Genomic DNA, 21,737 nt, shown 5'->3' with positions numbered 1-21,737 from the left:
TATTATGTTCAGTATCAAAAACCATGAATTTTGATACCCATACTGCCACAACTCGTATGTTTCTGTAAATGTCCCCCCAGGCCCCGGGGGAACCTTCTTTGAGGGCACCGGCCACTCCAGGTTGTGGCCACTACTGTCGAAATGGCCATTATTATGTTCAGTATCAAAAACCATGAATTTTGATACCCATATTGCCACAACTCGTATGTTTCTGTAAATGTCCCCCCAGGCCCCGGGGGAACCTTCTTTGAGGGCACCGGCCACTCCAGGTTGTGGCCACTACTGTCGAAATGGCCATTATTATGTTCAGTATCAAAAACCATGAATTTTGATACTCATATTGCCACAACTCGTATGTTTCTGTAAATGCCCCCCAGGCCCCGGGGGAACCTTCTTTGAGGGCACCGGCCACTCCAGGTTGTGGCCACTACTGTCGAAATGGCCATTATTATGTTCAGTATCAAAAACCATGAATTTTGATACCCATACTGCCACAACTCGTATGTTTCTGTAAATGTCCCCCCAGGCCCCGGGGGAACCTTCTTTGAGGGCACCGGCCACTCCAGGTTGTGGCCACTACTGTCGAAATGGCCATTATTATGTTCAGTATCAAAAACCATGAATTTTGATACCCATACTGCCACAACTCGTATGTTTCTGTAAATGTCCCCCCAGGCCCCGGGGGAACCTTCTTTGAGGGCACCGGCCACTCCAGGTTGTGGCCACTACTGTCGAAATGGCCATTATTATGTTCAGTATCAAAAACCATGAATTTTGATACCCATATTGCCACAACTCGTATGTTTCTGTAAATGTCCCCCCAGGCCCCGGGGGAACCTTCTTTGAGGGCACCGGCCACTCCAGGTTGTGGCCACTACTGTCGAAATGGCCATTATTATGTTCAGTATCAAAAACCATGAATTTTGATACTCATATTGCCACAACTCGTATGTTTCTGTAAATGTCCCCCCAGGCCCCGGGAGAACCTTCTTTGAGGGCACCGGCCACTCCAGGTTGTGGCCACTACTGTCGAAATGGCCATTATTATGTTCAGTATCAAAAACCATGAATTTTGATACCCATACTGCCACAACTCGTATGTTTCTGTAAATGTCCCCCCAGGCCCCGGGGGAACCTTCTTTGAGGGCACCGGCCACTCCAGGTTGTGGCCACTACTGTCGAAATGGCCATTATTATGTTCAGTATCAAAAACCATGAATTTTGATACCCATACTGCCACAACTCGTATGTTTCTGTAAATGTCCCCCCAGGCCCCGGGGGAACCTTCTTTGAGGGCACCGGCCACTCCAGGTTGTGGCCACTACTGTCGAAATGGCCATTATTATGTTCAGTATCAAAAACCATGAATTTTGATACTCATATTGCCACAACTCGTATGTTTCTGTAAATGTCCCCCCAGGCCCCGGGGGAACCTTCTTTGAGGGCCCCGGCCACTCCAGGTTGTGGCCACTACTGTCGAAATGGCCATTATTATGTTCAGTATCAAAAACCATGAATTTTGATACCCATACTGCCACAACTCGTATGTTTCTGTAAATGTCCCCCCAGGCCCCGGGGGAACCTTCTTTGAGGGCACCGGCCACTCCAGGTTGTGGCCACTACTGTCGAAATGGCCATTATTATGTTCAGTATCAAAAACCATGAATTTTGATACCCATATTGCCACAACTCGTATGTTTCTGTAAATGTCCCCCCAGGCCCCGGGGGAACCTTCTTTGAGGGCACCGGCCACTCCAGGTTGTGGCCACTACTGTCGAAATGGCCATTATTATGTTCAGTATCAAAAACCATGAATTTTGATACCCATATTGCCACAACTCGTATGTTTCTGTAAATGTCCCCCCAGGCCCCGGGGGAACCTTCTTTGAGGGCACCGGCCACTCCAGGTTGTGGCCACTACTGTCGAAATGGCCATTATTATGTTCAGTATCAAAAACCATGAATTTTGATACCCATATTGCCACAACTCGTATGTTTCTGTAAATGTCCCCCCAGGCCCCGAGGGAACCTTCTTTGAGGGCACCGGCCACTCCAGGTTGTGGCCACTACTGTCGAAATGGCCATTATTATGTTCAGTATCAAAAACCATGAATTTTGATACTCATATTGCCACAACTCGTATGTTTCTGTAAATGTCCCCCCAGGCCCCGGGGGAACCTTCTTTGAGGGCACCGGCCACTCCAGGTTGTGGCCACTACTGTCGAAATGGCCATTATTATGTTCAGTATCAAAAACCATGAATTTTGATACTCATACTGCCACAACTCGTATGTTTCTGTAAATGTCCCCCCAGGCCCCGGGGGAACCTTCTTTGAGGGCACCGGCCACTCCAGGTTGTGGCCACTACTGTCGAAATGGCCATTATTATGTTCAGTATCAAAAACCATGAATTTTGATACCCATATTGCCACAACTCGTATGTTTCTGTAAATGTCCCCCCAGGCCCCGGGGGAACCTTCTTTGAGGGCACCGGCCACTCCAGGTTGTGGCCACTACTGTCGAAATGGCCATTATTATGTTCAGTATCAAAAACCATGAATTTTGATACTCATATTGCCACAACTCGTATGTTTCTGTAAATGTCCCCCCAGGCCCCGGGGGAACCTTCTTTGAGGGCACCGGCCACTCCAGGTTGTGGCCACTACTGTCGAAATGGCCATTATTATGTTCAGTATCAAAAACCATAAATTTTGATACCCATACTGCCACAACTCGTATGTTTCTGTAAATGTCCCCCCAGGCCCCGGGGGAACCTTCTTTGAGGGCACCGGTCACTCCAGGTTGTGGCCACTACTGTCGAAATGGCCATTATTATGTTCAGTATCAAAAACCATGAATTTTGATACCCATATTGCCACAACTCGTATGTTTCTGTAAATGTCCCCCCAGGCCCCGGGGGAACCTTCTTTGAGGGCACCGGCCACTCCAGGTTGTGGCCACTACTGTCGAAATGGCCATTATTATGTTCAGTATCAAAAACCATGAATTTTGATACCCATATTGCCACAACTCGTATGTTTCTGTAAATGTCCCCCCAGGCCCCGGGGGAACCTTCTTTGAGGGCACCGGCCACTCCAGGTTGTGGCCACTACTGTCGAAATGGCCATTATTATGTTCAGTATCAAAAACCATGAATTTTGATACCCATACTGCCACAACTCGTATGTTTCTGTAAATGTCCCCCCAGGCCCCGGGGGAACCTTCTTTGAGGGCACCGGCCACTCCAGGTTGTGGCCACTACTGTCGAAATGGCCATTATTATGTTCAGTATCAAAAACCATGAATTTTGATACTCATATTGCCACAACTCGTATGTTTCTGTAAATGTCCCCCCAGGCCCCGGGGGAACCTTCTTTGAGGGCACCGGCCACTCCAGGTTGTGGCCACTACTGTCGAAATGGCCATTATTATGTTCAGTATCAAAAACCATGAATTTTGATACCCATACTGCCACAACTCGTATGTTTCTGTAAATGTCCCCCCAGGCCCCGGGGGAACCTTCTTTGAGGGCACCGGCCACTCCAGGTTGTGGCCACTACTGTCGAAATGGCCATTATTATGTTCAGTATCAAAAACCATGAATTTTGATACCCATATTGCCACAACTCGTATGTTTCTGTAAATGTCCCCCCAGGCCCCGGGGGAACCTTCTTTGAGGGCACCGGCCACTCCAGGTTGTGGCCACTACTGTCGAAATGGCCATTATTATGTTCAGTATCAAAAACCATGAATTTTGATACTCATATTGCCACAACTCGTATGTTTCTGTAAATGCTCCCCAGGCCCCGGGGGAACCTTCTTTGAGGGCACCGGCCACTCCAGGTTGTGGCCACTACTGTCGAAATGGCCATTATTATGTTCAGTATCAAAAACCATGAATTTTGATACCCATACTGCCACAACTCGTATGTTTCTGTAAATGTCCCCCCAGGCCCCGGGGGAACCTTCTTTGAGGGCACCGGCCACTCCAGGTTGTGGCCACTACTGTCGAAATGGCCATTATTATGTTCAGTATCAAAAACCATGAATTTTGATACCCATATTGCCACAACTCGTATGTTTCTGTAAATGTCCCCCCAGGCCCCGGGGGAACCTTCTTTGAGGGCACCGGCCACTCCAGGTCGTGGCCACTACTGTCGAAATGGCCATTATTATGTTCAGTATCAAAAACCATGAATTTTGATACTCATATTGCCACAACTCGTATGTTTCTGTAAATGCTCCCCAGGCCCCGGGGGAACCTTCTTTGAGGGCACCGGCCACTCCAGGTTGTGGCCACTACTGTCGAAATGGCCATTATTATGTTCAGTATCAAAAACCATGAATTTTGATACCCATATTGCCACAACTCGTATGTTTCTGTAAATGTCCCCCCAGGCCCCGGGGGAACCTTCTTTGAGGGCACCGGCCACTCCAGGTTGTGGCCACTACTGTCGAAATGGCCATTATTATGTTCAGTATCAAAAACCATGAATTTTGATACCCATATTGCCACAACTCGTATGTTTCTGTAAATGTCCCCCCAGGCCCCGGGGGAACCTTCTTTGAGGGCACCGGCCACTCCAGGTTGTGGCCACTACTGTCGAAATGGCCATTATTATGTTCAGTATCAAAAACCATGAATTTTGATACTCATATTGCCACAACTCGTATGTTTCTGTAAATGCCCCCCAGGCCCCGGGGGAACCTTCTTTGAGGGCACCGGCCACTCCAGGTTGTGGCCACTACTGTCGAAATGGCCATTATTATGTTCAGTATCAAAAACCATGAATTTTGATACCCATACTGCCACAACTCGTATGTTTCTGTAAATGTCCCCCCAGGCCCCGGGGGAACCTTCTTTGAGGGCACCGGCCACTCCAGGTTGTGGCCACTACTGTCGAAATGGCCATTATTATGTTCAGTATCAAAAACCATGAATTTTGATACCCATATTGCCACAACTCGTATGTTTCTGTAAATGTCCCCCCAGGCCCCGGGGGAACCTTCTTTGAGGGCACCGGCCACTCCAGGTTGTGGCCACTACTGTCGAAATGGCCATTATTATGTTCAGTATCAAAAACCATGAATTTTGATACTCATATTGCCACAACTCGTATGTTTCTGTAAATGCCCCCCAGGCCCCGGGGGAACCTTCTTTGAGGGCACCGGCCACTCCAGGTTGTGGCCACTACTGTCGAAATGGCCATTATTATGTTCAGTATCAAAAACCATGAATTTTGATACCCATACTGCCACAACTCGTATGTTTCTGTAAATGTCCCCCCAGGCCCCGGGGGAACCTTCTTTGAGGGCACCGGCCACTCCAGGTTGTGGCCACTACTGTCGAAATGGCCATTATTATGTTCAGTATCAAAAACCATGAATTTTGATACCCATATTGCCACAACTCGTATGTTTCTGTAAATGTCCCCCCAGGCCCCGGGGGAACCTTCTTTGAGGGCACCGGCCACTCCAGGTCGTGGCCACTACTGTCGAAATGGCCATTATTATGTTCAGTATCAAAAACCATGAATTTTGATACTCATATTGCCACAACTCGTATGTTTCTGTAAATGTCCCCCCCCCCCGCCCCCCCCCTCCGTCCCGAGGGAACCTGCTTCGAGGGCACCGGCCACTCCAGGTTTTTTCCACCACTGTCGAATTGGCCATTTTTCATGAGAACCGCCGCATCATAGCGACTTCCATCGGTCGCTCGAATTTCCTCCTTCTGCTGCCGGTGGTTCTTCCTTCTTATTGCTGGTCCTCTTCTTCTATTGGCCGCTGCTGCTGCTGCTCCGTGCCGGCCCGACGTGCACAGTTCGAGTGCTCGTTCCAAAGTGACTTGCTTTTGCGAAATTTTCTGGTTAAATAGCGGCACAGCCGGAGAACGGTACAAAAGGGGCGCGGCCTCGAATGCATACGCTCGCTCTGATTGGTCATCTGTCCGATTTGTACTGAAAAATTACTCATTTTGATTGCATGTTTTAAGTGCTTTAACTATGTTTAGTCAGACTATCTATGTAGTTAAACAATAGCTGAAGTCTTCCTCTTTCGATTGGTGGTCCAACCGTCTGGATTGATTCACAGGGAAAAAAGATATAAGCGTTCAAAATGTCCCCTTTTTTAACGCTTAAATGTGACGCTTTGGATCGAATTTCTGAACTGGCCCCCCAATATAGTAAGTAGAGACATAGTCCTATGTCAAAATCAATGTAAACGTGTCGCTTTGATGTTTGCAATCAACGAACACTAACCGGCGGCATGCCTTCCGATCAACGATGATAGAGAAAGGACTGATTTTATGTAAACGAGAAAAAGGACGCCGAAAACGTGGCTCCGCTGGTAACTCTCGGTTAATGCTCAACTAAACAATTATTTAAATATTGTTTAAGTGCTGATTACTAACTGGTTTTAACTTAAAGTCATAAATATATGATTGCGTTTATTCGTGATTTCATTCCGCAAGAAAAGTTCACATTCATGGATTGCTACCTATTTTGTCCAGCCCCAAAAATCTCTCATTCCCAACTTCTACCGGAAGACTCAACTCAAGGTCAACCAGAAAAGAACTGTACATAATTTCCCTATTCTGAAGTTCCCTCTATTGGCGCCTATTTTTACGGTACATAGTCCTTTGCTCAATCTAGTTTCTACCCTCTAACGGCAATCTAACCTTAAGGCGTACATACGCAAAGCTACCCTTCCAGGAGCGTCCCCTAATTTTTAATCACAAATACACACACTACGACCAATGCGCATAGCGGAATCATCCCTCGCCATTCTTTAAGAACACAATGCGCATTTTAGATGCATTTTATGAAAAAAGGGTGCCGTTTGTTGCATCTGTGACCACGTTGTGCTGGTGAGAAAGTTCCAGAGGGGGGAAATTTACTGAATGTTGAGAATTGCTTGGAAATTTAAAATCTTGGTTGTATGAACAACTTAAGATTATCAGAATAGGCAAAAAAATAATTTTTGCTGATGTGACATTTCATTAAAAAAACAATCAAAATTTGTAATATAAAATTACAACCAATGTTCAATGCCTGAACTTTGTCTTAATTCTTATGTAATTATTACAAACGTATTCATGTTTTATAAAAACCGACTTTTGATCAGACATAATCAAACAAAAGTAACATTAAATCACAACTACAGTTGAGGTGAGTATGACATATATTTACTGTACAGTAAATTCCAACGGTTTTCTACTACGTCAGAACAAAATGGCGTCGATTTGATGCGCATTTGTCTTAAGCATAAACATTTTGGTTCTAAATTTTGTATCATTTAGAATTAGAAAATTAGGAATGACGAAATAAAAAGGTTGGTATTGTTTCAATTAATCAAATTTATTTTCTAATTGATTTGAGAAATTTTTAAAAAATGCATTCTGTCCATGAATTAAGTGAAATTTTTGAATGTAAGTTTGTTCCAATTGATAAATTATAAATTGAAGATAATTAAAGATTCACAACCAAAATGTAGGCAGAGGTTTAGAAAATTTGATTTCAAATCGTTATGCAATGTTGACAACATTTACAAAATTATATTTAATTGTTTTTTAACTTTTACCTATTTGTGATAAAGTCATTATCACATCACTACGTAAGGTAAAAGAAAGTTAGCTTCTTCGTGGTAAAGCACATATCCTTGCTTCACGCGTATGTATGCGTTACGCGTAAGGAATGGCAGAAATATTTACACCGAGGGGTAGAAAATTTTCCCGCCAAGCCGGTGCGGTATAAAAGAGTCTATGTTGGCCACGGTCAGCATCAGTGTCGTATCGATGTTCAGTGTGTGAACTACTCGGAACAAGGATTACCTACCACCTCTAGAGGGAGACAACAATGGCTCGTACCAAGCAGACCGCCCGTAAATCCACCGGAGGAAAGGCCCCTCGGAAGCAGTTGGCCACCAAGGCTGCTCGTAAGAGTGCCCCCTCAACCGGTGGCGTCAAGAAGCCGCATCGTTATCGTCCCGGAACGGTCGCCCTGCGTGAAATCCGTCGCTACCAGAAGTCCACCGAGTTGCTGATCCGCAAGTTGCCCTTCCAGCGGCTGGTGCGTGAAATCGCCCAGGACTTCAAGACGGATCTGCGCTTCCAGAGTGCCGCCGTTGCTGCCCTGCAGGAAGCTAGCGAGGCGTACCTGGTCGGACTGTTTGAAGACACGAATCTGTGCGCTATTCACGCCAAGCGCGTCACCATTATGCCCAAGGACATCCAGCTGGCTCGACGCATCCGTGGAGAGCGTGCCTAAAGTGGAGCTTTCTTTTGTTATACCGGATCAACCCTTCCCAAACAACACAAAAGGTCCTTTTCAGGACCAGCCAAAAGAGTTCAAAAGAGTATGTTGCAGAAAAATAAATTCTACGATTTCACAACTCCGAAAAAAAATCCTTTGAATTAGTCATCGCAAACCGTTACACTTTTTCCCCCAATCAGACGAAGGATATTCCGAGACGCAATTAAATGCTATCCGACGCGCAAGCAAGGGTACAGTTGCGCCAAAACTTGCCCTATGCGCTTCATATCGGGAGTTAGGGGAGGCGTCCTGTTTGTCCGTTAACATTTATCCTGCAGGCCAGGCGGACGCAGCATAAATGTTTTGGTTTGTGTGAAATACTCGCTCTTGAGTCCTCCATGTGTTTGAGGAACGATAATGAGTAATTTTCTGAGTGTTTATAAGTAATTTTATTGTGATTTGTTTTATTGCAACATTGTCTTTGCTGTACTCATGAATGCATTTTGAAAAGACAAATACAAAATGGTTAAATAAAATATAATTTTAATTTTAAAGTTAAGGCACTTGGTGACAATTAATGTTTTCAAAATGTATTCTTTATTTTATATTCTGAATCTTAGTGATACTTTTTAAAATGCTTTATTTTTCAAACTTTATCTAGTCGGCTTTTGTTTAAAATCTTATTAATAGATATCGAATGGCGCAAAATGTGAGCTTCTCAAATGCCGACGTAAACTTTCAAAAGCTAGATTTGTTTTTTTTTTCAATTCAATCAATTTTTATTTGTTCTTTTGCTCAACCCGGCTCGATTTACATAGATAGTGATACAGAATTCTCTCTTCATCTAAATTTCAGTTTTTCGTACGTGTTGTACATGGTAGGTTTCTCATATAGTTTACATTTTGCATTTAAGATGCTCATGTTTGGTTTGAATTATTAAAATATCCTACCTAACTAAAAGCTAGATTTGTTTTGCTGATAGATGTATTTATATCAGTATTCAGGAAACCCTTTTGGATGGAAGGGAGGTTTAGTATCATTTCAAATGCTCAGGAGTTTCCTTTTCAGCTTTGTTCTTTGTGTGATTTGGTGTACATTTTGCGGGATTTACGACCGACTGTTAAGTGAATTATTAAAAATAAGCCTACCTACTTAACCTAACCTTAACCTAGGGGAATCAAAGACGAATGTTCCGGATCACCTCGATGTCGCTCACCGCACATCTTCTTTGAAATTTGGCCCGCTGGTTCTCGAAGCGCGCGTCAAGGGTCCCCACGCCCGCCAGCTGATGAACTTCGGTCGTTCTGGTCCAGAACGGGACGTTCAGGATCATTTTTAGCCACTTGTTTTGTATCCGTTGGAGCCGATCTCGATGGGATTTCGCGCAGCTTCCCCAAACCGGCTGCGCGTAGTCGATCATTGGACAGACGACGCTCTTAAAGACAGCGAGCTTGTTCTTCAGGGAGAGACGAGACCTCCTGTTGACTAGGGGGAACAGGGATCGTAGCAAGATGCTACACCTGGTCACCGTCTTGTCGACTTGCTCCCTGAAGAGAAGCTTGCTGTCGATGGATAGTCCGAGGTAAGTCACCACCTTGGACCACTCAATGGTGTTGCCCTCGAGCTTGATTTTGACGTCCGCTGCCGGGATGAATTTGTGCGATCCAGAGTCGGTTGTCTTCGATACCTGTTTGTTCCGTCGGACGAGCTTCACGGCCGGAAAACTGCTGCTCCAGGAAGAAGAAGTTTCGAGTGTGATCAGAGAAGCTGACCCTAATTATTTCAGATAGAGCTGATACTTCCTTCGGTAGATGTTACGGAGTTTGACAAGCTTCTCAATGGTGGGGTCGATTTGCACTTACTCATGTCACAGGAACTTCACGAGCGTTTGCCTCCACCGCTCTCGACATCGCCGGCTGGGCCACCCTCAATAGCAGCGATGATTTCTTCAACGTTCACCAGCTGCCTGTCAAAGTGGATGTTTAATACTTGATCGACTGACAAACGACGCTTTTATAGACAGCAAGCTTATTCTTCCTGATGCGTAAACATGGAACCTAACATAGCATTACAACTGGTTACTGTCTTGTTGAAGAGGAGCTTACTGCCCATGGATAGCCCAAAGTAAATTTTACTTTAATCATTTTTATTTCATGTTTTGAGGGTTTAAAACTTCTGCGTTACATTGCTTTAATTTGATGTTTTGCATTTGAGGAATGCAATTATTTAACATTAAATATTAAAGTATCCTACCTATCAAAACCCAAAATTATTGTAAAGTATAACCTAGACCTATTTAACCCTAAAAAGGTTGCGATTCAATTCAATGCTGCTTAAAGTACATTTAGTTTTGAAATTTCGATGATGCATATACCGACGGTTGTTTCAAGAATTCATATCCATAAACTTAATATTTCTAAAACATTAAAATATACAGTGATTTTTATTTTCAAACATAACTCTTTACTCATGCTGTTGGTAGCCCTTAAAAGGGCTGATTTTTTTTATTTTTTTAGTCAATATGGTCGCGGAACACATTTGCCAGAAATAGTGTGTCCGCACATCCAGTTTCTCTAGCCGCACTCTTGCACCAAGAATCTCCTCGGCTGTCTTGTCCCTTTACGAAGTGATTCTTCGGGAATTGCAATTTCGCTCACAGCAATCAACGATTTACGTTTTCTTCGGCCTTCCGCGCTTGCCCTTCGTTGGTGTACCGGTAGCGTCATCCGCCGGTTTCGCATCCGCGATAGCCTTCTTGAACTTCCCAATCTTACCGGCCGGTTTAGCCGGCGAAGACTTTCCGTACGGCAGCTGGACGTAATTCTCCGGTGCGGCACGCTTGGTGACCACAGCCACTTTGAAGGGTTTCAGTCTGAAGCGTCCTTGGCCACCATTCGCTTGAACTCGGATGATATCTCCTGAATCCACTTTGGCCAGAATGGCCTTCTTGATTCGGACACTCAGTCGCTGGGGGTCCACCCCGTAGGCTTCATCCATGAATCGCTTGATGGCTTGCAGTGTGATTCCCTTACGGTCTTCGAGCGTCTCCATCGCTTCTATGATCATATCGGCGATCGGAGGATTGTCACGGCCGACCGGCTTGGATTTACCCTTTGGACGACCAGGACCGCGCGGAACCTTTACCTTGGGCTGCTTGGGCGCCTTGGGGGCCTTCTCCTTCTTGGGTCTTCCCCTGCCTTTGGCTTTCGCGGGAGATGGTGACTCCTGTTCATCCTCCTCGATAGTCTCGGGTTCCGGGCTGGACCGGTCTTCTGCTGTTTCCGATGTAGCGGCCATTTGCAATGTTGTTGTTTACGATATCACTCTAACCACACTCAACTTTTCAATGCGAAGTATTCCACATGGAAAACGCGTTCAAGGCTAGCCGAAATAGGTACTTGAATGTTGCGTCCGTGTTAGGGAAAACGGGTGTTGCATTTTGTGATGGTAATTGTAGAATTTCGGAGAAAGTGGTGAAATAAATTACTGCTTTAATTGGAATTTAGTGGGATTACATGAGTACGATTTGTTCGGAAACTGTCTTAATAAATAAATACAAAATAAATTAATTGTAATAAATGTTCCTAACTTGACTGATGCAAATGAGACGAGAACAAAGGCGAAAATAAGTTAACAAATTTATGGAATATTATTTGTGCTACTGCAGTCGGTTTACACTTATAATCCGTTATCTACCTGTTGTTTTGCAAACTTCATGCTTTGCAGGTTCATGCGTTTACACTTTTAAATAGTAGGTATTTAGACAAAACCTTGATCATTATCCCAGCAATTGATAGATACTAGAGCTTTTCTGAGGATGGATAAGCATTAAGATAGCTGAAATTATTTCGCCTATATTAAGTTTATTCCAGCTTTTGGACATTCAAAGTGGTCAAGAAGGTAAATGTGTGCTTTGTGAGGTTGTGTTGTACTGTTAGTATCTGTTTTTTTTTATTTGATAACCTAATTAAAAGAATTTGATAACCTAGGTAGCCAACGCTCGGATGAGCGGTTGCGCTCAGGAACAGCCTATCCAGCGAGTCCTCGATTCGCTGCTCGACGGTCTTGCAGTTCGCGATGCGGTGCAGGTCTCTGGTTCTGGTGTCATAGGGGACGTCCAGTATCATCCTTAGAAGCCGGTTCTGGACCACCTGTACATTTGCCCCACACTGCCATAGCGTAGTTCACGACCGGGGCTATCACTGACTTCAGGAGAGCTAGCTTGTTTCGTTGGGAGAGACGCGACCTCCTTGCGATCAGCGGATACAGCGCCTTCAGCATCTGCCTTTCAGCGAGTCTGTTAGGTTCGGTAGCTTGCAGTCAAACATCACCCCAAGGTAGATGACCTCTTGCAGCCACGGAACAATACAGCCGTTGACACCCACGTAGCAGTCGGGTGGCGGATAGTAGCTGGCGACAGTCGGTGTCTTCGACTTATTAACCTTGATTTTCCAGCTGGCCAGGTACGCGACGTAGGTGGACACACCCTGCTGGAGCCGGAACCGGTAGTGGGCTGGTGTCCTACCGTTGGCAATGATCGCGCTATCGTCGGCATATAGCGCTAGCTTACAGTCCGCTGGAAGCGGAGGCACATCCGTAGTGAAGAGTAGGTACAGGATTGGGCCGATAAGGCTACATTGCGGCACACCCGCCGCGACGTCCTGTACTTCTGAGACGGCCCCCGAAAGATGCAGTTGAAACTTGCGCTCGAGTTCGAGTGCGGCCTCGAAAAACCCGCGAAGTTCATCTACCGGCAGAGTGCAGAAAGGTAAACACATCAATGCCGCATCGACCGCCATCGCGCACGAGAGCGTGCCCGGTGACGTCACCGATCCTTCATTTTTACACGTGTCATACCGTCCACGTGAGTCCCCGGTACGGACGAGACAATCCACCCGGGCATCCGGAAGCACTTCCGGCCAGCAGCAGCAGCAGCAGCAGTCCACCAGCACTACGACGACAACCACTTCCAACGTTCCCACCAGCAACGAATTTGAGATGCTGAGTGGAGATGAAAACAACACCGACAGTGACAACAGCAGTGCTGGCGACGACGATGACGATGATGAACTTGCGCGCAGGCAAGGAAAGCAGAAAAACGGTAACTTTCCGAAGGAACGACGACCACCTCCAATTTTTGTTTTGGATACGTTGGCTGATGATGTTGACGAGTTGCTTGAGGGACTTCAATATTGTCTCAAAATTAGCAAAACTTCTGTGCAAGTGATTACACACAAGAAGCTGAATTTCGACTTGGTGGTTAAGAAGTTGAAGTTGCGAAACTTCAAATTCTTTACATTTGACCCTGCAGAGAAGGTCCCAGTGAAGATCGTCCTTCAGGGATATCCGGACCGCCCGATCTCCGACCTGGAAGAACACCTGACGAGCGTCAAGGTAAAGCCTCGAGAGAGGAAGGTGCTCTCAAAATCGACTATGGTGACAGGTACGTATACCTTAAGCCGAAGTGTAAACAGTCTGTCCTGCATAAGTCAGTGGATGTTTACATTAGGAACGAGCAGGACAGACTCTTTGTTTACACTTCGGCTTTGGCCCATTTACGTTGTTTTGCTTGAAATGTAGGCAGGCTAACCCAGTCACGACGTTCTAGCAGGATTCTAGCAGAGTTCTCACAAAGCTGGATATTCTTACAGCATTCTAGCAAAAATGTTCACCCGTTCTAGCAGGATTCTGGCAGAACCAGCTCTGCTAGAATATTTCGTGACTGGGAATGTTTGTACAAACTAATCCAGGCAAACTCGCAGCAAAAAGCCACCGAAATGTGTTGTATTCTTGAAGATAGATTCACATTAACATTCAGCAGAAATCCGCGCCGCGAAAATCGCGAAGATTTTTGACCACCCTGGAATTTTACTAATTTCTGGTTCGGTTGACAAAATTAAGTGATTTGCATTAACGGGGTCACGAAATATTATAGCAGAGCTGGCTCTGCCAGAATTCTGCTAGAACGATGGAACATTACTGTTAGAATTCTGTAAGAATTTCCAGCCCTGTGAGAACTAAACTAGAACGTCGTGACTGGGAAGCAGAACTCTAGCAGAGCATGATATTCTTGCTGCTTTCTATCAGAAATCTTCCACCTTTCTAGCAGGATTCTTGTAGAACTCGGATCCGCTAGAATATTTCGTGACTGGGGTAACTGTAACTTAATCTATCCATCACTCCATCTTTATCCATTTATCTCTCGGGTTAGTTTTCAAAACGTCGTAAAAGCCAAACCCCTCAAGTGGGGAAAACCGATGAACAAGTTTTCGACCATTGTTTTAATTCTTATTAATATGTATGTGGGTTTCAAGGGCATATTTTTAGTCCAAATCATTGCTTTGACTATTAGCTATGGTTGCCATATCAAGTGAATTAAAATTTTTAACAATTAATGTGTTTTTTAGCCTTGTTTTACCACACCAGGTTGATTCGACCTTTTACATGAGCAAATTGTTTCATACGTCCCTGTAATTGGGACTTTTTTTGACATAGGACTATGTCTTTACTTACTATATTGGGGGCCAGTTCAGAAATTCGATCGAAAGCGTCACTTTCAAGCGTTAAAAAAGGGGACATTTTGAACGCTTATATCTTTTTTCCCTGTGAATCAATCCAGATGGTTGGACCACCAATCGAAAGAGGAAGACTTCAGCTATTATTTAACTACATAGATAGTCTGACTAAACATAGTTAAAGCACTTAAAACATGCAATCAAAATGAGTAATTTTTCAGTACAAATCGGACAGATAACCAATCAGAGCGAGCGTATGCATTCGAGACCGCGCCCCTTTTGTGCCGTTCTCCGGCTCTGCCGCTATTTAAGCAGAAAATTTCGCAAAAGCAAGTCACTTTGGAACGAGCACTCGAACTGTGCACGTCGGGCAGGCGCGGAGCAGCAGCAGCAGCAGCAGCAGCGGTCAATAGAAGAAGAGGACCAGCAACCAGCAGGAAGAACCACCAGCAGCAGAAGGAGGAAATTCGAGCGAAGCGGACCGCGTTGAAGCCACTACAATGCGGCGGTTCTCATGAAAAATTTCGAATTGGTGGTGGAAAAAACCTGGAGTGGCCGGTACCCTCGAAGTAGGTTCCCCCGGGGCCTGGGGGAACTTTTACAGAACCATACGAGTTGTGGCAATATGGGTATCAAAATTCATGGTTTTTGATACTGAACATAATAATGGCCATTTCGACAGTAGTGGCCACAACCTGGAGTGGCCGGTGCCCTCAAAGAAGGTTCCCCCGGGGCTTGGGGGGACATTTACAGAACCATACGAGTTGTGGCAATATGGGTATCAAAATTCATGCTTTTTGATACTGAACATAATAATGGCCATTTCGACAGTAGTGGCCACAACCTGGAGTGGCCGGTGCCCTCAAAGAAGGTTCCCTCGGGGCCCGGGGGGACATTTACAGAACCATACGAGTTGTGGCAATATGGGTATCAAAATTCATGGTTTTTGATACTGAACATAATAATGGCCATTTCGACAGTAGTGGCCACAACCTGGAGTGGCTGGTGCCCTCAAAGAAGGTTCCCCCGGGGCTTGGGGGGACATTTACAGAACCATACGAGTTGTAGCAATATGGGTATCAAAATTCATGCTTTTTGATACTGAACATAATAATGGCCATTTCGACAGTAGTGGCCACAACCTGGAGTGGCCGGTGCCCTCAAAGAAGGTTCCCTCGGGGCCCGGGGGGACATTTACAGAACCATACGAGTTGTGGCAATATGGGTATCAAAATTCATGGTTTTTGATACTGAACATAATAATGGCCATTTCGACAGTAGTGGCCACAACCTGGAGTGGCCGGTGCCCTCAAAGAAGGTTCCCTCGGGGCCCGGGGGGACATTTACAGAACCATACGAGTTGTGGCAATATGGGTATCAAAATTCATGGTTTTTGATACTGAACATGAAAATTGACATTTCGACAGTAGTGGCCACAACCTGGAGTTGCCGGTGCCCTCATGGAAGGTTCACCTTGGGAGAACATTTATGACAATTTTGCCGACAAATCTATGAAACAAAATAAAATAATCTTATTCCAGATTTCACTAGCAATCCAACAACACATTCAAATTGTTTGGTCCTATGTCCTTCGGTTATGTCTCTGACATACCATCTTGAACTTTTTTGACATAGGACTATGTCTCTACTTACTATATTGGGGGGCCAGTTCAGAAATTCGATCCAAAGCGTCACTTTTAAGCGTTAAAAAAGGGGACATTTTGAACGCTTATATCTTTTTTCCCTGTGAATCAATCCAGATGGTTGGACCACCAATCGAAAGAGGAAGACTTCAGCTATTGTTTAACTACATAGATAGTTTGACTAAACATAGTTAAAGCACTTAAAACATGCAATCAAAATGAGTAATTTTTCAGTACAAATCGGACAGATGACCAATCAGAGCGAGCGTATGCATTCGAGACCGCGCCCCTTTTGTGCCGTTCTCCGGCTGTGCCGCTATTTAACCAGAAAATTTCGCAAAATCAAGTCACATTGGAACGAGCACTCGATCTGTGCACGTCGGGCCGGCGCGGAGCAGTAGCAGCAGCGGCCAATAGAAGAAGAGGACCAGCAATCAGAAGGAAGAACCACCGGCAGCAGAAGGAGGAAATTCGAGCGAAGCGGACGGCGTGGAAGTCGCTATGATGCGGCGGTTCTCATGAAAAATGGCCAATTCGACTGTGGTGAAAAAAAACCTGGAGTGGCCGGTGCCCTCAAAGAAGGTTCCCTCGGGGCCTGGGGGGACATTTACAGAAACATACGAGTTGTGGCAATATGGGTATCAAAATTCATGGTTTTTGATACTGACCATAATAATGGCCATTTTGACAGTAGTGACCACAACCTGGAGTGGCCGGTGCCCTCAAAGAAGGTTCCCTCGGGGCGTGGGGGGACATTTACAGAAACATACGAGTTGTGGCAATATGGGTATCAAAATTCATGGTTTTTTATACTGAACATAATAATGGCCATTTCGACAGTAGTGGCCACAACCTGGAGTGGCCGGTGCCCTCAAAGAAGGTTCCCCCGGGGCCTGGGGGGACATTTACAGAAACATACGAGTTGTGGCAATATGGGTATCAAAATGCATGGTTTTTGATACTGACCATAATAATGGCCATTTTGACAGTAGTGACCACAACCTGGAGTGGCCGGTGCCCTCAAAGAAGGTTCCCTCGGGGCCTGGGGGGACATTTACAGAAACATACGAGTTGTGGCAATATAGGTATCAAAATTCATGGTTTTTGATACTGACCATAATAATGGCCATTTTGACAGTAGTGACCACAACCTGGAGTGGCCGGTGCCCTCAAAGAAGGTTCCCTCGGGGCCTAGGGGGACATTTACAGAAACATACGAGTTGTGGCAATACGGGTATCAAAATTCATGGTTTTTGATACTGTACATGAAAATTGACATTCCGACAGTAGTGGCCACAACCTTGAGTGGCCGGTGATCTCAAAGCAGGTTTCCCCGGGGCCCGGAGGGTCTTTAACAGAACCATACGAGTTGTGGCAATATGGACATCAAAATTCATGGTTTTTGATACTGAACATGAAAATTGACATTTCGACCGTAGTGGCCACAACCTGGAGTTGCCGGTGCCCTCATGGAAGGTTCACCTTGGGAGAACATTTATGACAATTTTGCCGACAAATCTATGAAACAAAATAAAATAATGTTATTTCAGATTTCACTAGCAATCCAAAAACACATTCAAATTGTTTGGTCCTATGTCTTTCGGTTATGTCTCTGACATACCATCTTGAACTTTTTTTTAGTAAGGATGACAATACGACCATTGGCAAAATTTATTTATTTTATGACTTAACCACATTTAAATCAAACATTATTATTTTGAACATCGTTTCAACACCCCCCGCAAAGAGGGCAGTCGATGTTTTGTGTTTTTGGAGGAGATTGGGAGAAAACATCTCTCGCGTTGGTTCATACGCTAGCTGAGAGCACGAACAAAATGACGAATTACCACTGATTTGTTTATCTTTTCTTCAGTGGTCTATAGGACCTTGAAGAACTTGGGTTCCTGGAGTTTTGAGAGGGCGTTTATGCGTGATAAGATGGATGCGGTCATTATCGCTTGTTCCTGAACAGATTATGCAACTTGATTTTGTGTTGGTTTAGGCTGCCACACAAAATGATGATTTTGGGGGAAGCTAGCCGTCTCTTCCGGAATAAATGACTGAAACTGGGTTTTGCTGGCTGGCAAATTGGAAAATATTCTTCGCGCATCCTTTAAGTCATATAATCAGCGCAATGTTTTTAACGGGATAACAAATATTCATCTTTTTTCGTAAAAACTCATGTGCGCATAATCATAAAGCAATTAAAACTGAACTTACGTCCTTTTTCTATGAGCGTAAGTACATTTTTGAAATTATCAGTACTTACGACCTTGCATCACCAAGGACGTATGTGACTTCTCCGTATGAAAAGCACATTCGACCTTTTATATGCGGGCGATATTTTCGTTTAAATTTATTTTTTTGGAAATTCTGCTCGAGTAGATCATTAGTAGTGCGTTAGTAGAGTGCAACCGTGCCAAGAACTCAATTTTGGACAACTGGCGCTTACGACCTTATGAAAACTAACCCGAGATCTCTTTTACTCCTGTCACGTTGAATTTGACAATTAACTCAATTTAATTGAACAAGTTTTGTTTGGTTACAGAATTAACATTTTCATACATATTGCACCCAGAAATCGGACTAAGAGTAACTCTTTCGTGAAAATTGTAGTGGCCCTGAAAAGGGCCGTTTGATTTTGAAAGGTCAGCAGAACGCCTCTACTTCGAGCTGGTGTACTTGGTCACGGCCTTGGTTCCCTCGGACACGGCGTGCTTGGCCAACTCCCCGGGCAGCAACAGCCGAACCGCGGTCTGGATTTCGCGGGACGTGATGGTCGAGCGCTTGTTGTAGTGAGCCAGACGGGACGCTTCGGCGGCGATACGCTCGAAGATGTCGTTGACAAAGCTGTTCATGATGCTCATGGCCTTGGACGAGATACCGGTGTCAGGGTGGACCTGCTTCAACACCTTGTAGATGTACATCCCGTAGCTTTCCTTCCTGCGGGGCTTCCGCTTGCCGACGCCGGTCTTCTTGTCGCCCTTGGAGATGTTCTTCTGAGCCTTGCCAACCGCCGCCTTCTTGACGGCCTTGCCGCCTGGACTTGCCTTCGGTGCCATGGTGATGACGATGCTAATCGATTGATTGACTGTCAAAGATTGATGACGATTTCGGACCTGTCAGCTCGTTTTGTTCGCGCAGAATGGTGACGTATGAACCGCCTTATGGATTGGAGACCACGCCCCTTTCGACCCGTTCTCCTATTCTTCCCGGTTAAAAGCAAAATTTCCGAATTTTTCACTATCATTCAATCGCCGACTGTCTGCTGATTAACAACCTGCTCAAAGATGTCTGGACGTGGCAAGGGAGGAAAGGTGCGTGCCAAGGCTCGGTCCCGGTCGGTCCGCGCTGGATTGCAGTTTCCCGTGGGTCGGATTCACCGGTTGCTGCGGAAGGGAAACTACGGTGAACGCGTCGGATCGGGTGCCCCGGTGTATCTCGCTGCGGTGATGGAATACCTGGCGGCGGAAATTCTCGAACTCGCCGGAAATGCCGCCCGGGACAACAAGAAGACGCGAATCATCCCGCGCCATCTGCTGTTGGCCATCCGGAACGACGAGGAGCTGAACAAGTTGCTGTCCCACGTGACCATCGCCCAGGGAGGAGTACTGCCGAACATTCAGGCGGTGCTGCTGCCGAAGAAAACGGAGAAGGCGCCTGTGGCAGCCTCTGAGTAGAGCGAGAGAGAGAGAGAAGAGTCCAATCAACGCAAACAAACCGTCCTTTTCAGGACGACTAAAATATTCACGAAAGAGTATTCTTGATTATCCTAGCTGGAATAACATTTGAAAATGGTGTATGGATGGTTCAGATTTGAAACCATTCTTGAAAAGTTGTGTTTTGACAGCTACTTTTCTCGTTCATCTTATCGGATAACTACTTAACTCAACAAACTAAATTAATTAAATTTAAACCTGTGCCAGCCAGTAAAACAAATCGTGCTTAGAAAATGGTAAATTCCGTTTCCATCACGTCCCAAAAATTATTTTGCCCAAGATTTTCGACTCTACGGTACGTAACAAAAGAACCTCACTGTCATTTCGCCCTTTTGATATGACAATTGTGAAACGCGTTGATTTCAACTTTATTTTCTGGAGTAACATTTGAAAGAGGCGGTATGACGGCCTTTCATTACACGCGTTTAAATAGAACGAAAGGTCGTAAGAGCAATGTCCCATTCATCATTCAGTCTCTAGACGCTGACGTGGAAAGAGCTCGCTGACAACAAGGAAAGTTTTGGAGGAAAAGAAGTCGGAAGCTAAACCGATGACGAAGAAGAGGAGGGGCAGCCCCCTTCCCGGCCCGCCGGGTGACCCCCTGCTGGCGAAAAATCCGTTCGCGCCGCTCGCCAACCCTGGACCGGCACCGGCGGCACCCGTTCCGCGGAAGGAGAAGCTCCCGCCTTTTTTTGTGAGGTCGATTGAGGGCAACCTCAAGGCCGACCTCGACGCGTTGATCAAACGTGGCCTCAAGGCCACCATGAAACTGTGCACGGATGGGTACAAAATAATCGTGCCGTCGAAGCCCCACTTCAACGCGGTGTTGGAGTACCTCCGGCAGAAGAAAGCTGCGTTCTTCACGCATGACATCCCGGCGGACAAGCCGTTCAAAGTGGTCCTGCGGGGCCTCTACGAGATGCAGGAAGGAGAACTCACCGACTACCTCTCCGACTGTGGCCTGAAGGTTGTCGCGGTCCACAAGATCCGCCGAAAGGAGACCAACACCAAGTTCCGCGACCAACTCTACCTCCTCCACCTGGAGAAGGGGAGCACGACGCTGAAGGACCTCAAGCAAATCAAGGCCGTCGCAAACGTGGTGGTCGAGTGGGAGCAGTATCGACCGGTCCATCGGGATGTTACCCAGTGCTGGAAGTGCCTGAATTTCGGCCATGGCGGCCGAAACTGTTTTCTCGCCTCGCGCTGTCCGAACTGTGGTGAAAACCACGACCAAGCCCAGTGTGCCGCTGAAATCCTGGTGGCCAAGTGTTGCAACTGCGGTGGTGATCATCCGTCGACCGATCGTGCCTGCCCCAAGCGTGCTGAATTTATTCAGTTCCGGAAGAACGTGGCTGCCCGGAAGAACAACGGTCGTCCGAAGCCAACCCCAATCAACCAGGAGAGCTTTCCAGCTCTTCCCAACCGCAACAGAGTTCCGAATCTCGAGCCAATTCCGCTTCCGGGCCTGCGGCCTAAGCCAGCTCCGAATCCGGTTCCCCCCGGCTTCCAGAGATTTGACCCAACTCCAGGAGTCAAGCCCAACCCGCCCGGCGATGGCCCCAGACCGAGAACCAAACTGCTCACCGCGGCTGAGCTCCTCAACACCTTCAA

At 46.1% G+C, this 21,737-nt stretch overlaps 4 protein-coding genes across 4 annotated transcripts; 2 read left to right on the top strand and 2 right to left on the bottom strand.

The window, feature by feature from the left end:
• The first annotated feature begins 7,758 nt into the window (after window positions 1-7,758).
• On the top strand, window positions 7,759-8,758 carry LOC120425545 (histone H3.3A-like). Its single transcript, XM_039590106.2, has one exon. It carries the CDS (start codon window positions 7,854-7,856, stop codon window positions 8,262-8,264), a length of 411 nt encoding a protein of 136 aa, XP_039446040.1. The 5' UTR covers window positions 7,759-7,853; the 3' UTR covers window positions 8,265-8,758.
• A 1,513-nt stretch (window positions 8,759-10,271) lies between these two features.
• Window positions 10,272-11,635, bottom strand: LOC120425542 (histone H1, orphon-like). Its single transcript, XM_039590104.2, has one exon. The coding sequence runs from the start codon at window positions 11,544-11,546 to the stop codon at window positions 10,920-10,922; it is 627 nt and encodes a 208-aa protein (XP_039446038.1). The 5' UTR covers window positions 11,547-11,635; the 3' UTR covers window positions 10,272-10,919.
• A 7,278-nt stretch (window positions 11,636-18,913) lies between these two features.
• On the bottom strand, window positions 18,914-19,614 carry LOC120425546 (histone H2B-like). Its single transcript, XM_039590107.2, has one exon. The coding sequence runs from the start codon at window positions 19,467-19,469 to the stop codon at window positions 19,071-19,073; it is 399 nt and encodes a 132-aa protein (XP_039446041.1). The 5' UTR covers window positions 19,470-19,614; the 3' UTR covers window positions 18,914-19,070.
• Window positions 19,615-19,697: 83 nt separating this feature from the next.
• On the top strand, window positions 19,698-20,293 carry LOC120425547 (histone H2A-like). The gene has a single exon (XM_039590108.2). It carries the CDS (start codon window positions 19,698-19,700, stop codon window positions 20,085-20,087), a length of 390 nt encoding a protein of 129 aa, XP_039446042.1. The 3' UTR covers window positions 20,088-20,293.
• Window positions 20,294-21,737: the final 1,444 nt, after the last annotated feature.

The sequence above is a fragment of the Culex pipiens genome, chromosome 2 (assembly GCF_016801865.2).
Source record: "Culex pipiens pallens isolate TS chromosome 2, TS_CPP_V2, whole genome shotgun sequence".
Taxonomy (NCBI): Eukaryota; Metazoa; Arthropoda; class Insecta; order Diptera; family Culicidae; genus Culex; species Culex pipiens.
Note: the sequence above shows the minus strand (reverse complement) of the source record. Positions and strands in the feature narration are given on the sequence as shown.